This window comes from Kogia breviceps, chromosome 15, assembly GCF_026419965.1.
Source record: "Kogia breviceps isolate mKogBre1 chromosome 15, mKogBre1 haplotype 1, whole genome shotgun sequence".
NCBI classification, from domain to species: Eukaryota; Metazoa; Chordata; class Mammalia; order Artiodactyla; family Physeteridae; genus Kogia; species Kogia breviceps.
In genome coordinates, this window is record NC_081324.1 from 66,956,750 (window position 1) to 66,971,791 (window position 15,042).

Sequence of the window (15,042 nt, forward strand, 5' to 3'; positions counted from 1 at the left end):
TGGCTCACGGACCCAGCCGCTCCACGGCATGTGGGATCTCCCGGACCGGGGCACGAACCCGTGTCCCCTGCATCGGCAGGCGGACTCTCAACCACTGCGCCACCAGGGAAGCCCGGAAAGAATATTTAAAGAAAGTGGATATATATGTATAACTGATTCACTTTGCTGTATACCTGAAACTAACACAACATTGTAAATCAACTATATTCCAATTAAAAAAAAAAAAAAACAAAAACACTGCAGCCTGCCCACTGGCTAACTGGGGCTGCCTGGTGAACTTCCTCTGGGCAGATCTCAGAATAACGATTTTCCTGCCCCCTCAGTTTAGGTAAAAAGGACCTGAGATTGTGAGGTGAATTGTTAGAAAGCCATCATCCTTTGCAACCATTTATCTGTGCATTTATCTGTGTGCGTTGGGATTTACCCAGGAGGGAAGCAGCAGCCTTAGGGGTGTTTCCCAGCTCCAGCTGACTGGCGCTTTCCTCCCTCAGTGAGGGAACCTGAGCTGAGTAGGTGGCATTAAAGCCACTTTAGACTTTTCCCCATTTACTGCCTCCCAGTTGCTGTGGGGCTCCAGCTGCTGGGCAGACCGCCCCTCCCAGGGGATGGAGCAAAGGAACTGAGGAGGGGGTGTTTCTCTTTTCCTTTCTCTTTCTCAGTGCTTTTCTGTGTGTCTGCCCCCATTTCTGTAGGAATTTCCCTCTCTCTCTCTCTCTCTGGATATATCTCATTCTCTCCATCTCTCGGCCTGTCTCTCTCCTTATCTCTCCCTGCACAGTTCTCTTTTCCTCTCCCTTTTCTTCAAACTGGAGAGGGAGCCCTGCCCCCACCCTGGGCTCTGACCTCCAGCGGGTGAGTCAGGCCTGGGATTAGCGTGATAGGAAGAGGAGCTGGTGCTGTAAAGAGAGGTGGGTAAGCACAGTTCAGCCTCCTTAGCAGGAAGGAGCTGCTAAGATTCACCCGGGGTAATAAAAGTGAGCCTAGGCGAGCTCCCTCCCCTCAGGGCCTCCAGCTCACAGGGCCACCCAGCTCTGCCAGCTGAGGACTGGCTTTGACAAGGGGAAGCACGGGAGCCCACCCTGCATGGGCACTAGTGCAAATCTGTGTCAGTTTCACAGCCACACAGGGCTTGAACCTGGTAAAGCAGGTGGTGGGAGCCTTGCATCACACCAAGGAGGAAGGCTGTGGAGCATTCTTAGCCCATTTTACAAGTGAGTGAATGAGACTGGGGGTGACTAAATGGCCCAGCAGCAGGGGGCTGCACCCCCGAAACCCAGTCCAGGGCTCTTTTAGGGTCAGGCCTATGGACCAACTATTGACAGATTCACACCCACTGAGGGTGCCAGGTCTCCCCTGGGGACTCCCTGGACAGGAACCAAGAGCCAAGGGCTGAGGGGTCTGGTGGCACTTGTGGAACACGCCAGGCGGAAGGCTCCTGGTGCCCAGGGAAGACCGTGACCTGGAGTTCTGAGAACTGAGTCCAGCAAAGCCCTGGAAAGCTGGGGCGCCTTGGGCAGGTCACCTGGCCCCTTCAACCCTTGACTGCTTCATGTATCACCTGCACACGACTGAACCTGCCTCTTAGTATCTCCAAAGGTCACAGGAGACCCTGTTGGTGTAGGCAGAGCGAAACACTGTGGGCAGAGGGCGAGGAGAAATGAAGAGAGGCGGGCGGCCCACCTTCCCTTCCTGCATCTGCTTCCCGTGGGGCTCCGAGGCACAAGCAACCCTGAGCCTGTGCGCTCCAACTCCCAGACAGGTCCCAAGAGTTCCCGAGATACTCCCGGGGGCACGGGAGCAGGCAGGCCCCTGTATGGAATGTAAAGCAAACGCCTTGCCGCTGCCGTGACCCACCAGAGTCTCCACACACTCGCTTTCCCTCTGCCAGGGTGCCCGCCCCTCACTCATTTCCTTGCCAGCTCCTTTTCCTCTTTTGGGTCTCAGTTCCTGCATCACGCCCTGGTCCTTGGAAATCCTTCCCACCCCTTCTCCCTGAATTGGTATTCCCCCACCCCCTGCAGGCCTTGGGCTTCCTTTGGCACTCATCACAGCCCCCAACACAGCACTGACTTGTCTCTTGACGGCCATCCCCTTCACTAGAACGGAAGCTCTAGGAGGGAGACAGGGAGACCTGTCTTGCTCTTTGTTCTTTCCCCAAAGCCTAACATGGTGCCTGGCACAGAGAAGTCTCAATCAACGTGTATTGAATGAAACAAATGACTGAATTAATGGAAGTGATCTTGTCTGGCGGCGAGTCAGATATACAATTCATCTCAATACAATGTGCTACAACGCTGAGGTCCAGCTAAGTCCAAACTGCTGTGGGAGCCCAGAGGGGCAGCTAAGTCATCCCTGCCGCACACACACATTTGAGCCTGTTTCTCCAGCTATATAACGAGGGGCTTGGACAAGATGGGCCTCTCTCCTAAGGACCCAGCAGGCAAGAGGCACGGAGTAGATCCAGGTACTCACCGCAGATCTGGGCGAGAGCTCCCAGGCCCCCAAGCAGGAAGAGGAGGGCCCCAAGGCACCCCATGGCAGGAGCAGGGGTAAGCAGCAGGCGAGGAGCAGGACAGATTCCTAGGGCTGGCCTGGCAGAGGCTCTCCTGACCACAGCAGTCACTGCTCCGAAAGAGGCAGCTTCCTGTCACTGATTAATCCCTCCACGCCCAGCGGCACACTGCTAAAGTCAGCAGAGAAAGGGGAAAAGGTCTGTAGCTGAGGGGAAAGGAAGGCCAAAGAACAGAGGAAGGAAGGGTAGGGCAGAGCAGGCCTTCCGGGAGGTCGGGGACAGGGGGAGGGGGAGGGCAAGCAGGGGTGGTGTGCGACATTGCGAGGCCAACCACATTCTGTCCCCGCTGCCTGAAGAGCCCTGGACCAGCGCAGGAGGCCTGACTTCTGATCTGCCCAAGTCTGTCCGACCACTCCTGTCCCGTATCCCCTTGGCTGTTCCAGTGGTGGACGGGCAGGGCTGGGGTGCCTACCTGGTACCCCTCCCAGAAGGAGCCCCTGAAAGTGTCCACCCTGGCCTGGGACAGGGAGCAGGACTGGGAGCTGCAACGGTCACGTGAGCAGCGGCTGGAGTCAGCTGCTCTCTGCTGGACCGACCGGCGGTGGGGTGGGGGTGGGGGAGTGTGGAGTGCAGCAGAACCCGGACCAGACAGGCCAGTTTTCTCAGCCAGCCAGAAAGCTGGGAGCCTCCTGGAGACAAAACAAAGCCATTTAACGAACAAGACTTAATCATCTGAGACACAAAGCCATGGTTAGCAGGGCCACTTGTCAAGACTAGGAAAGTAACCTAAAAAAAAAAAATCTCTTCAAGGAGGAGAGAGAACAAAGGATTCCCCACCTGCCTAGGCCCACAGGAGAATCTATGTCCAAGAGTTAGCTCTGGAGGTGCTGTGTTACCTTGGCCAGGTGACTTACCCTCTCTGAGTTTGAAAGAGTTTCTCCTGTGTGAGCTGAAAGGGTTGGAGAAGATCATTCTAATTAAGCTCCCTTCCAGCTCAACTTGTGAAGATGTTATGACCTTAAGACATCTCTAATCACTTCTAAATAAAATTTTTATTGCAATCATTTTATGGCAAATTGCCACAGTTCATTCTTTCAAGATAATCCGGTTTTGTGCCTGACTTATCACAAGCCAATAAATACAGATATAAATAAATAAGAGACGTGCATCTGTTTACGTAAGTACTTTATAAATATAAAATTAGATCGTCTAGTGCAAGGAGGCTGGGCATGGCCCATCAGGGTGAAGTTCCAGGGAAGGAGGGATGCCAGCTAGAGGCCCAACTTCTGCATATTCTTGGGTTCAGACTTCCATGGGGGCCTTGGAAATTTGTGGGCAATGGAGCTGCCTTGGTTTGGGATGGGACTGCCCCACTCCCCAACCCTCTGCCTGTGGCGGATGGCAATGATTCTGTTTCCTGCCACCTCCAGGACAGCAGCTTCTGGTGAGAAGCAGCTTCCTTGGGAGAGTCACCTCTGATCCCTGACGACTCGAAGGTACCGCAGTGACCAGTGGGGACGAGGTGCATTTCCATAGCTATTAGAAACAGAGTGACTGATTGGGGGTGGAACTGGACTGTTTCAGGTAATGCGGTCAGGGAAGTGAAAAAGAAAAACGACTAAATCATTTGGCTCAGGACTTCTGTTTGGGGGTCTATAGCTGAGAAAGTAAAGATTAGCTTGGAATGAGCAGGTAAAAGTTTGCCTGTCCAGACAGGCACAAAGCCAGCTGCAGTGTAAACAGGAAACATTATTTCTCCCAAGGTCACGTTACAACTGTAAAGTGTCCCGATAACCATGCTGTGTGAGTGACTATTACTTGTACTTTTTTACCGGGATTTTTTTTTTTTCCCCTACAATCACAAACTATCAGGAATTTGCTGTCTGAAATTATGTTAGTAAGAAACAACCCTGGAGGCGCCAAGTCACTTTGACATAGAGAAGTTGCCCCAGTATGGAATTCCTGGACTCAATGTTCCATGCCTGTCTCAACTTTGTAGTTTCCACTTACACAGGATACTTTACTGTTCAAACCTGAAGCTGACACTTCTCACGCAGCCCCGTGCTGTGTTGAGCCTATCAAAATACTGCTTGGTTGGGACTTCCCTGGCAGTCCAGTGGTTAAGACTCCACATTTCCACTGCAGGGGGCACAGGTGCGATCCCTGGTTAGGGAACTAAGATCCCACATGCTACATGGCACGGCAAAAAAAAAAAAAAAGCACTGCTTGGTTTACATTTCACCTAACCTAACCCCACTCTTCACCCAAATCCTGTAATCGCCTTGCCCTCTGTGTAGTCAGACGCCCTCAGTTCCTCACCCTCACTGCAGTGGATCAACTGAGCTGACTGGCAGACTAAAGGTTTGTTCTTGGTGGTCTCAGGACGACTGGACTAGGATACAGCCTAAGAAAGAATCCAACAGGAAAAAAATTAAATTTTATGCATGAATAAGGATATACTGTACAACACGGGGAATATAGCCAATATTTTATAAGAACTATAAATGGAGTATAACCTTGAAAAATTTTGAACCCCTATGTTGTACACCTGAAACTTATATAACATTGTACATCAACCATACTTCAATTTAAAAAAAAAAAAAAAAAGAAAGGTGAAGTGAAAAAAAATTGTATGTGTGAAGGTGGCGTGAGAAGAATGAATAAAATACATGGCTGTATCGTTACATATGGAATATCCATTTTCTTAATTAAAAATGTAAATATATTAAAATCTTAGCGTCCACTTAATGCAGAAAGATGTTCATAATTAATCTTAAATTTTAAAAATTATATAAGTAAGACATGTGGATTGCATGAAAAATTAGAAAACGTGTTAAGGGAGAAGAAGGAGGTAGAAGAAGAAGAGGGAAAGAAAAACCGGAAAATCACTGATAGTCCCATAACCCAGAGGATTGTTCTCAAAGTGTGGTCTGTGGATCCCTGGAAGCCTCCAAGACCCTTTTAGGGGGTCTGTGAGTTCAAAATTACTTTAGAAAATACTAAGACATTATCTGCCTTGTTCGCCTTTTGGGTATCTGCACTCATGGTGTAAAGCGGTGGCATCTAAAACTGCTAGTGCCTTAGCAGGAATCAAGGCAGCGACACCAAACTGTACGAGTAGTCACTGTATTCTTCACCCCCGTGCACTCTGGGGTGGGGAAAAGCTGGTTTCACTTAAGAATGTCCTTGATAAGGCAAAAAAAAAATATTAAATCTCAACAGCAACACCAAAAAAGGGGTCATCCCACAGACCTGGACTCTGGTCTTACCTCTGTGACCTTTGGCAAGAGACACCCTTTCTAAGCCTGTTTCTTGTAAAATGGGCGTGTGGCACCGTGCTCATAGGTTTCTCATGAGAATCAAATGAGAATGCTTATAAAATGCTTAGCACGGTGCCTAGTGTGTGGTTCGAGCTCATATACTTTCAGCTCTTATCAATAACTATCTGTCAAAATCCAGTAAAGAATGTTACAGGGAACAGTCAGTGTCCACTTAGCAAGTTTCCAAATTCTAAGGATCTGGATTCCAGCTAAGTAAGAGAAAACAGCCTTGCATGTAACACATAACTGTTGGACCATCTTAAGACATGCGACTGAAGAGGTTCAGCTCCAGGCTCCCCCAAACACGCCATGGCATATGGATTCTTTTGAGCTAAAGGAAATCAAGACCCTGTGGGCTCAAGAGAAACATCTGTCCCTCCCTTAACTACCTGGAAGAACTTACATTGGAAGTCTCTCCCTAAATGAGAATTATTACCAGAGATGAATCTTATCTGAGTGACCCATCTGTGTGGCAGGGCTAAATACCAAATGTCTGCTCTTTTGCTTCTTGTTCCTGTGAATTGCCTTCCTTCCTGTTGAAGCCCCAGGTCCCTATCCCATTCCTTAGCTCAGGATGGCATAAATACCTTATTTTACCCTTCTATCTTTGAACCTCTCATGTATGTGGGGTTCTCGTACTTACAAAATTAAATTTGATTTTCTCCTGTTACTCTGTCTCATGTCAATTTGATCATCAGACCAGCCGAAAGAACCTTTGAAGGGTAGAGGAAAATTCTTTCTCCCCAACACAAGGCTGGGAAACATCAAATGATCCTGTAGCAGGATTGGAGTAATCCTGTCCGACAGCCTTCCCCTTTTTCCCCTGCATTCCCCTTCCCTCCTCAAAGGCTAGCAGTCGCGCGCGCGCGCGCGCGCGCGCGCGCGCGCGCGCGTGTGTGTGTGTGTGTGTGTGTGTGTGTGTGTGTGTGCGCGCGCGCGCTCCGGACGCGCAGGCTCAGTGGCCATAGCTCACGGGCCCAGCCGCTCCGCGGCATGTGGGATCTTCCCGGATTGGGGCACGAACCCGTGTCCCCTGCATTGGCAGGAGGATTCTCAACCACTGCGCCACTAGGGAAGCCCAAGGCTAGCAGTCTTGACAGGACCTCAGGAGGGGACACACTGGATTACTACTTGCAGGTCCCAGGAGAGCTGCTCAGACAGATCCTTGGAACTGTTCTGAATTTACAGGCGACTCTTGCAGAGGTCTGGGTCCAGCTTCAAATTAAATATAGGGCTCATCTTTCTTTCCTTTGGCCACTTCTCCAGCCAAGGAGAGTGTTCCAGGCAGAGGGAATAGAATGTGTAAAGGCTGGAGGTAGCTGCGGAAAGAGGATCGGCAGGTAAACAGTGGAAGAGGCAATGTCTCCAGGTCCTGGTGATCAGAAATGGCAGAGCTAGGGACTTCCCTGGCAGTCCAGTGGTTAGGACTCCGTGCTTCCATTGCAGGAGGGGAGGGTTCGATTCCGGGTCGCGGGAACTAAGATTCCGTATGCTGCATGGTGCGGCCAGCAATGGCTGAGCTAGAAGGACACTTGGCATCTGACCAACTGAGCTCAGACGCAGAATATGCCCTTTACTTCTGTGTGGACTTGGGAGTGTTAATTTCTCAGCCTCTGTATTTTTTAATCTCTAAGGGGGTCATAACAATACCCACATGTGGGAGAGTTTTTATGAAGATTCAAGTAGGTCAAGAAACTGGCCTTCAGTCTGTGTTCATGAAACAGATTCTGACTCAAGATATAAAAACTGAATGGCCACTGTGTGCCAATGGACATACATTTTTTTCAATTAGCCCTCAGAACAGCTCCATCATCCTCCAGTTTGTTAATGAAGAAACTGAGGCTCAGAGGGGACAATTGACTGAGGTCACAGCAGGCAGTGGCCAAGGGACCTTCCTCTGTTGTTGCTCCTGCCTTTCTGGGAGTGCTTCTATTCCCAATGTTAAGACCTTCAATAATAATGAAGACTAAAAATGATTTATCATTATTATTATTACAAATAATATTTTAAAAACCATCCTGGTACATGGCAGAAAAAAATATCTCTTTCAGGGCTTCCCTGGTGGCGCAGTGGTTGAGAATCCGCCCGCCGATGCAGGGGACACGGGTTCGTGCCCCGGTCCGGGAAGATCCCACGTGCCGCGGAGCGGCTGGGCCCGTGAGCCGTGGCCGCTGAGCCTGCGCGTCCGGAGCCTGTGCTTCGCAACGGGAGAGGCCACAACAGTGAGAGGCCCGTGTATCACCAAAAAAAAAAAAAAAAAAAAAAAAATATCTCTTTCATAATGTACTTCCAACCTATACCTCAAAGAATCCCAAAGGAAGGGGAGGGATAAATCAAGGGTATGGGATTAACAGATACACACTATTATATATAAAATAGATAACCAACAAGAAACTACTGTATAGCACAGGGAACTATACTCAATACTTTGTAATAACTATAAGGGAAAAGAGTTTGAAATATATATATATATATATATATATATATATAAAACTGAATCACTGTGCTGTATACCTGAAACTAACACAACATTGTAAATCAACTATCCTTTAATTTAAAAAAAAAAAAAAGAAGAACCCTGGAAAAAATTTTTTAAAAAAAGAAATCAAAGAGGTTCTAAATAAATGGAGAGGCATTCTGTGTTCATGGATTGGAAGACTCAATTTTATTAAATGTCAGTTCTTCCCAACATGATCTATAGTTTTGAATAATCCCAATCAAAATCCGAGTAAGGTATTTTGTGTATATTGACAAATTGATCCTAAAGGTCATGTGGAATGGCAAAAAACCCCAGAATAACCAGCAAAACACTGAAGAAGAACAAAGTTGGAGGACTGACACTACCTGATTTCCAGATTTATAATAAAGCTGCAATAATCAAAATGGTGTACTATTGGTCAAAGAATCAACAGACTGACCAAGAGAACAGAATAGAGAGCCCAGATACAGACTACCGCAAAAATAGTCAACCAATATTTTGACAAAGGAGCAAAGGCAACTGACAATAGAGAAAGAACAGTAATTTCAACAAAAGGTGCTGGAGCAATCTGATATATCAAAAAAAAAAAAGAATTAATCCTAGCCATATACCTTTTACCTTTCACAAAAAACTAATTCAAAGTGGACCTAAATGTTACAGACAAAACTAACAAACTTCTGGAAGAGGTGATGACTTTTAAGATATAACATCAAAGATATGGTCTATAAAAGAAATGATTGCTAAGCTGGACTTCATTAAAAAAAAACAACACTTCTGCTCTGCTAAGGTCAAGAGAATGAGAAGACAAGCCACAATGTGGGAGAAAATATTTGCAAATGATATATCTGATAAAAGATGGTTATCCAAAGAACGCTTAAAACTCAACAATAAGAAAACAAACAACCCAATTTAAAAATAAACCAAAGACCTGAACAGACATCTCACCAGAGATGATATATAGATGGCAAATAAGCATATGAAAAGATGCTCCATTTCATATGTCACCAGGTAATTGCAAATTAAAACAACAATGATACCACTATATACCTATTAGAATAGCTAAAATCCAAAACACTGACATCACCAAATGTTGGGGAGGATGTGGAGTAACAGGAACTATCACTCACTGCTGGTGGGAATGCAACATGGTACAGCCACTTTGGAAGACAGTTGGCAGTTGCTTACAAAGCAAAACATAGTTTCACTATCAGATTCCACAATTGTGCTCCTAGCTGTTTACCCAACAGATATGAATACTTATGTCCACACAAAAATCTGCATGTGAGAGTTTATAACAACTTTATCCATAATTGCCAAAAACTGGAAGCAACCAAGGTGTCTTTCCATAGGTGAATGGATAAACACATTCTGGTACATATATACTATGAAATATTATATAACTGAAAATAGCAATTAAAAGAAATGAGCTATTGGACTTCCCTGGCTGTCCAGTGGTTAAGACTCCACACTTCCAATGCAGGGGATGCACAGGTTTGATCCCTGGTCAGGGAACTAAGATCCCACATGCTGAGCGGCACAGCCAAAAAAAATTTTAAAGTAAAAAAAATGAGCTATTAAGCCACAAAAAGACAAGGGTGAAACTTAAATTCATATTGCCGAGGGAAGAAAGGGGCAACACTGAAAGGTCTCCGATTATTCCTATTACACAGCATTGTGGAAAAGGCAAAACTATGGTAATAGTAAGAAGATCAGTAGTTGCCAGAGGCTGGGGGGAAAGAGTAGGGGAAGGGAGGGTTGAATAGGTGAAGCAAGCATGGCAAAACTGTATGAGAGTATAATGGTGGATATATAATACTACATATTTGTCAAAACCTATAGAACTTTACAGCACATAGAGTGAACCTAACGCATGCAAATTTAAAAGATTATTCAGGAGACGAGGGGATCCCAGGATAGAATGCAGAATGTGACAATCTAATTGTATTACAAATGTATGAAGCAACCTCACCAAAAGAGTGGGGGAGGACTTCCCCGGTGGCACAGTGGTTAAGAATCCACCTGCCAATGCAGGGGACACGGGATCGAGCCCTGGTTCGGGAAGATCCCACATGCCGTGAAGCAACTAGCCCCACTGAGCCTGTGCTCTAGAGCCCACGAGCCACAACTACTGAAGGTGTGCGCCTAGAGCCCGTGCTCTGCAACAAGAGAAGCCACTGCAATGAGAAGCCCGCACACCGCAACAGAGTGGCCCCCCACTCGCAGCAACTAAAGAAAAGCCCGCACACAGCAAAGAAGACCCAACACAGCCAAAAATAAATAAAATTTTTTTTTAAAAGAGTGGGGGAAAGGGTGCTGACCTAAGAAACTGTGATGATGAGTGGGGTCTGTAGAATAAAGGCAAAAAGATCTGTACATAAGCACTATATCATGAGGGTGAGAGTTAATAATTCTGATGCTAGCATACATGAGTATTGGAATTGAACAATTAAGCAAATGGATGGCAGGTTACAGAAGGCAGGTTTCTCACTGTTGGAGTCGGGGTTTACAGACAAGCAAGGGGAGGAGGCTAGAATGATCTGTGTGGTGACGGTAGTGGTGGAGACATCAGTATGAATTCATGTTTAGCTTAATACAGACAAAGATGGTTACATCCAGAAATAGTTATAGGTATGTGTGTACACAACAGAACAGTATACACAAACATATTTTTTGCTGTCAGCTGAGAGGGTCTAGAAGCAAAGACAGCACAGTAGCAATAAGGTTACAGAGTGCCCAGATTTTGATTTATAATAACCATTCTCCAATAAAAGGAACCAGGTTCCCCTAATATGACTGATACTAGGACTGGGACAAGAAATATGCAAGATGAGCCTGGAGCATCTTATAGGGCCAGAAGGTAAGAAAGTACACATGTGCACCCACACTGATGGAGTATGTCAAAGGGATACAGGCTCAAACTGAAGGGGGGGCCCCTAGTGGCCAAAGTTGGAATAATTTGCGCAACAAAAGTGATATTAGACTATAACCCAAAGTAAAAAATAAATATCCATGCTTACATACTGATATAAATAAATGATTCAACAAATAAATAAACACTGACATACACTGAATGTTTTTGTCCCCCCAAATTCATGTGTTGAAACCTAATCCCCAATGCCATGTTTTCTGGACGTGAGGCTTTTGGGAGGTAATTAGGAGCCGTCATGCATGGGATTAGACTCCTTATAAAAGATACTCCAGTAGATAACTAACAAGGACCTACTGTATAGCACAGGGAACTATACTTAATATCTTGTAATAACCTATAATCGAAAAGAATGTTAAAAAAAGAATATATATATATAAATAAAATAACTGAATCACTTCATTATACACCTGAAACTAACACATTGTAAAACAACCGTATTTCAATAAAATTTTTTAAAAAAAGAGAGACCCTGGACAGAGCCCTCACTCCTTCAGCCATGTGAAGACAGTGAAAAGTTGGCTGTCTAAGAACCAGAAAGCAAGCCCTCGCCAGACACTCAATCTGTCAGAACCCTGGTCATGGACTTTCCAGCCTCCAGAATTGTGAGAAACAAATTTCTGTTCTTTGCATGCTACTTATGGTATGGTATTTTGTTATAGCAAATCTATGGTATTTTGTTATAGCAGCCCAGACAGACTGAGACAAATCTCTCATGCAGAAAAATTCCCAATAATGTATGTAGATACTCTGCCTTCAAGGGGGGGGAGCATAACTCCCCACTCCCTAAGTGTGGGCTGTGCAGAGTGACTTCCTTCCAAAAAATACAGTACGGAAAGTGGGTGGGAGGAAGAGCATCTTTACAATTGAGAAGCCCAACAAGCAATTCATCAACCAAATGACCAAAGCCAAGGTGAACAATGATAAATCATGTTGACAGTGTACACCCTTGATAGGATGTGATGAAAATGGCATTTTGCCTCTGTGGTCTTCTTCCTCCAACCCAAAGTTTTTTTTAAATTTATTTATTATTTATTTTATTTATTTATTTTGGCTATGCTGGGTCTTAGTTGCAGCATGCATGTGGGATCTAGTTCTCCAACAAGGGACCCAACCTGGGCCCCCTGTATTGGGAGCATGGAGTCTTACCCACTTGACCACCAGGGAAGTCCCTCCAAACCCCTGTTTAACCATGAGTAAAAAAACAAGTTCCAAACATCCTGCAAAATACCTGACCAGGACTCCTCAAAACTGTCAAGGTCATCACAAATAAGGAAGGTCTGAGAAACTGTCACAGCCAAGAGGAGCCTAAGGAGACATGACAAATGTAACGTGGTGTCTTGGAACAGAAAAAAAACCCACGATATTTGGTTTAAAACTAAGGAAATCTGAATAATGTATATTAATAATAAAGTATCAATATTGGTTCATTAATTGTAACAAATGTACCATACTAATGTTAGATGTTAATAAGAAAAACTGACTGTGGGATATATGGGAATTCTCTGCACTATCTACTCAATTTTTATGTAAAGGTAAAGCTGTTCTAAAAAACAAAGTCCTGGCAGCTTCCCTGGCAATTCAGTGGTTAAGACTCCACGCTTCCAATGCAGGGGATGTGGGTTCAATTCCTTGTCGGGGAACTAAGATCCCACATGCTGTGTGGCATGGGGGGGGGAATTAAAAATAAAATCTATCTATCTATTTATTTATTTGGCTGCATTGGGTCTTAGTTGCGGTTCGCAGGCTTCTCTCTAGTTGTGGCACGTGGGCTCAGTAATTGTGGCATGTGGGCTTAGTTGCCCCATGGCATGAGGGATCTTAGTTCCCCAACCAGGGATCGAAGCCACGTCCCCTGCATTGGAAGGCGGATTCTTAACCACTGGACCACCAGGGAAGTACCCAAAATAAAGTCAACTTCTCTTTAAAAAAAAAGGAGTCCTTAAAATGATCACCTCATCATTTCTGTGGACTTTGAAGGTATTTTGCTGGTGTCCTTAAATAAATAATCCTATGTTCTGGAGGGTCTACTGATTTTAAGCAACTTATGGAGAGTGGGGGTTCTTTGGGGAGACTAGGTTAAAAGTGATGCTACTTTAACCAGTTGCTCAAAGACTCACATCTTGATTTTAATTGTTCTTAGTAGAAATTAAAATCTTAGTGTCATCTTTTTGATAGGTTATCAAATATCATAGTTGATTGACTTCAATTTTGTCTCAATCAGCCCATACATACTAAATTTTATGTTTCTTTTTGCAAGTTAAATCAATAAAAATGTGATTTCAAAAAAATGTGAGCTGTTAAGAGGCATGAAAGACAGAGTAAGATGGTCCAACATAAGTCTAATGGAAACTACAGGAGGAAAAAAAATGGTGAGAAAGAAGAAGCAATATTTGAAAATATAATGGTTGAGGATTTTCCAGAATTGAGGAAAGATATCAATCCTTGGAATGAGGAATCCCAGTGAATCTCAAGCTGGATAGGAAGACAGAAAGTGACACATTATCTACAGAAAGATGACAATTCTACTGACGGATACCTTCTCAATAATAACAATGGAAGTCAGATCAGACTAGAATGATATGTTCATAGTGTTGAGAGACTGTACTAGTCATTTGAATTCTATACTTGGTGAAACTATCACTCAAAAACAAAAATTGAGAGTAAAATAAAGACATTTTAACACACCCAAAAACTGAGAGTTCACTTGCACTAGAACCGAACATACTTCCAAAAGAGAAAAAAAGATGATTCCAGAAGGAAAGTCTAAGATGTAAGAATGGGAGCAAAGAAAATGTCAAGGCTGCAGATAAATGTAAACAAATATTGAGTACATAAAACAATACCAATATTGTATAACATACAGGGTTTAAAATTAAGGTAAAGTTCAACAATTTTATGTAAGTTTAGACGGTTCAGATTGGAGTTAAAGTCTATTAAGATCCTTTTATTAAAATTTGTGTAGAAGACAAAGATAATGATTAACTTTAGGATCTGCTAAGTCAAATGTGTAAGTTAAAAATTTTGGATAATCATTTAAAGAACAGAAACAGAGTATATAAACTAGTAGAAGGACAAACAGAATTATTGTGGGGAGAATTTAATCTAAAAGAAAACAAAAAGGAGGGGGAGAAAAAAGAAACCCAGAAAAAGTGAATAGGTAGAACAAAAATAAGACAGAAACCCAAATATATCAGCCATCACAATCCATGTAAATGGATTAAACTATCCAGTTCAAGGGCAAAGATTATCAGGTTGGTTTTTAAAATACCCAGCTATATTCTGTTTTCAAGAGAAATTCCTATAACATAAAAATGCAAAAAGATTAAAAGTGAAAGGTTAGAAAAAGATATACCAGAAAAATACCAACCAAAATAAAGTTGGCTTAGCTACATTATTATCAGATCAAATAGTATTAGGCAACAAGCATTAATAGAGACAAAGAGCATATATCAGATTGTATTTTGCAAAGATGGCTGCAACAATACCCACTGTGGTCTTCTATAATTTTGTCATTCATCCACAAAGTCTAAGTCCCCTCCCTTTGAATCTGGGCAGATTTGTGACTTGTTTGTAAGTTGCATAATATAGGAGAAGTGATAATATATGACTTCAAGTCAGAAAAGAAAATGCACTGCTCATGGCAACACTTGAGATCTGCTGTGTAAGCAGTCCAACCGCCCTGAGGCTGTTATTCTGGGTGGAAGCCTAAACTGGCCCAGGAAAGTAATCCACGTGATTACCTGAAGAAGCCCTGTGATAACCTGAAGAGACAGAAGCATGTCCAGCCAGCCCCCAGCTTCTC

General features: G+C 44.2%; 1 protein-coding gene across 9 annotated transcripts in view; it reads right to left on the reverse strand.

The window, feature by feature from the left end:
* TCN2 (transcobalamin 2) overlaps positions 1-15,042 on the reverse strand; it is a 36,779-nt gene that overhangs the window by 10,886 nt on the left and 10,851 nt on the right. For 2 of the 9 annotated variants that reach the window (XM_067014703.1, XM_067014702.1), the window contains one exon: positions 2,473-2,683. The exons of 1 other annotated variant lie outside the window; for it this stretch is intronic. In XM_067014703.1, the coding sequence (XP_066870804.1) occupies positions 2,473-2,536 (64 nt within the window). In that variant the 5' untranslated portion in view covers positions 2,537-2,683. Of the gene's footprint in view, positions 1-2,472; positions 2,742-2,984; positions 3,202-15,042 lie in introns of those variants that run through there. 6 more of the 9 variants (XR_010836757.1, XM_059040065.2, XM_059040066.2 and 3 more) reach the window with 6 other exon arrangements.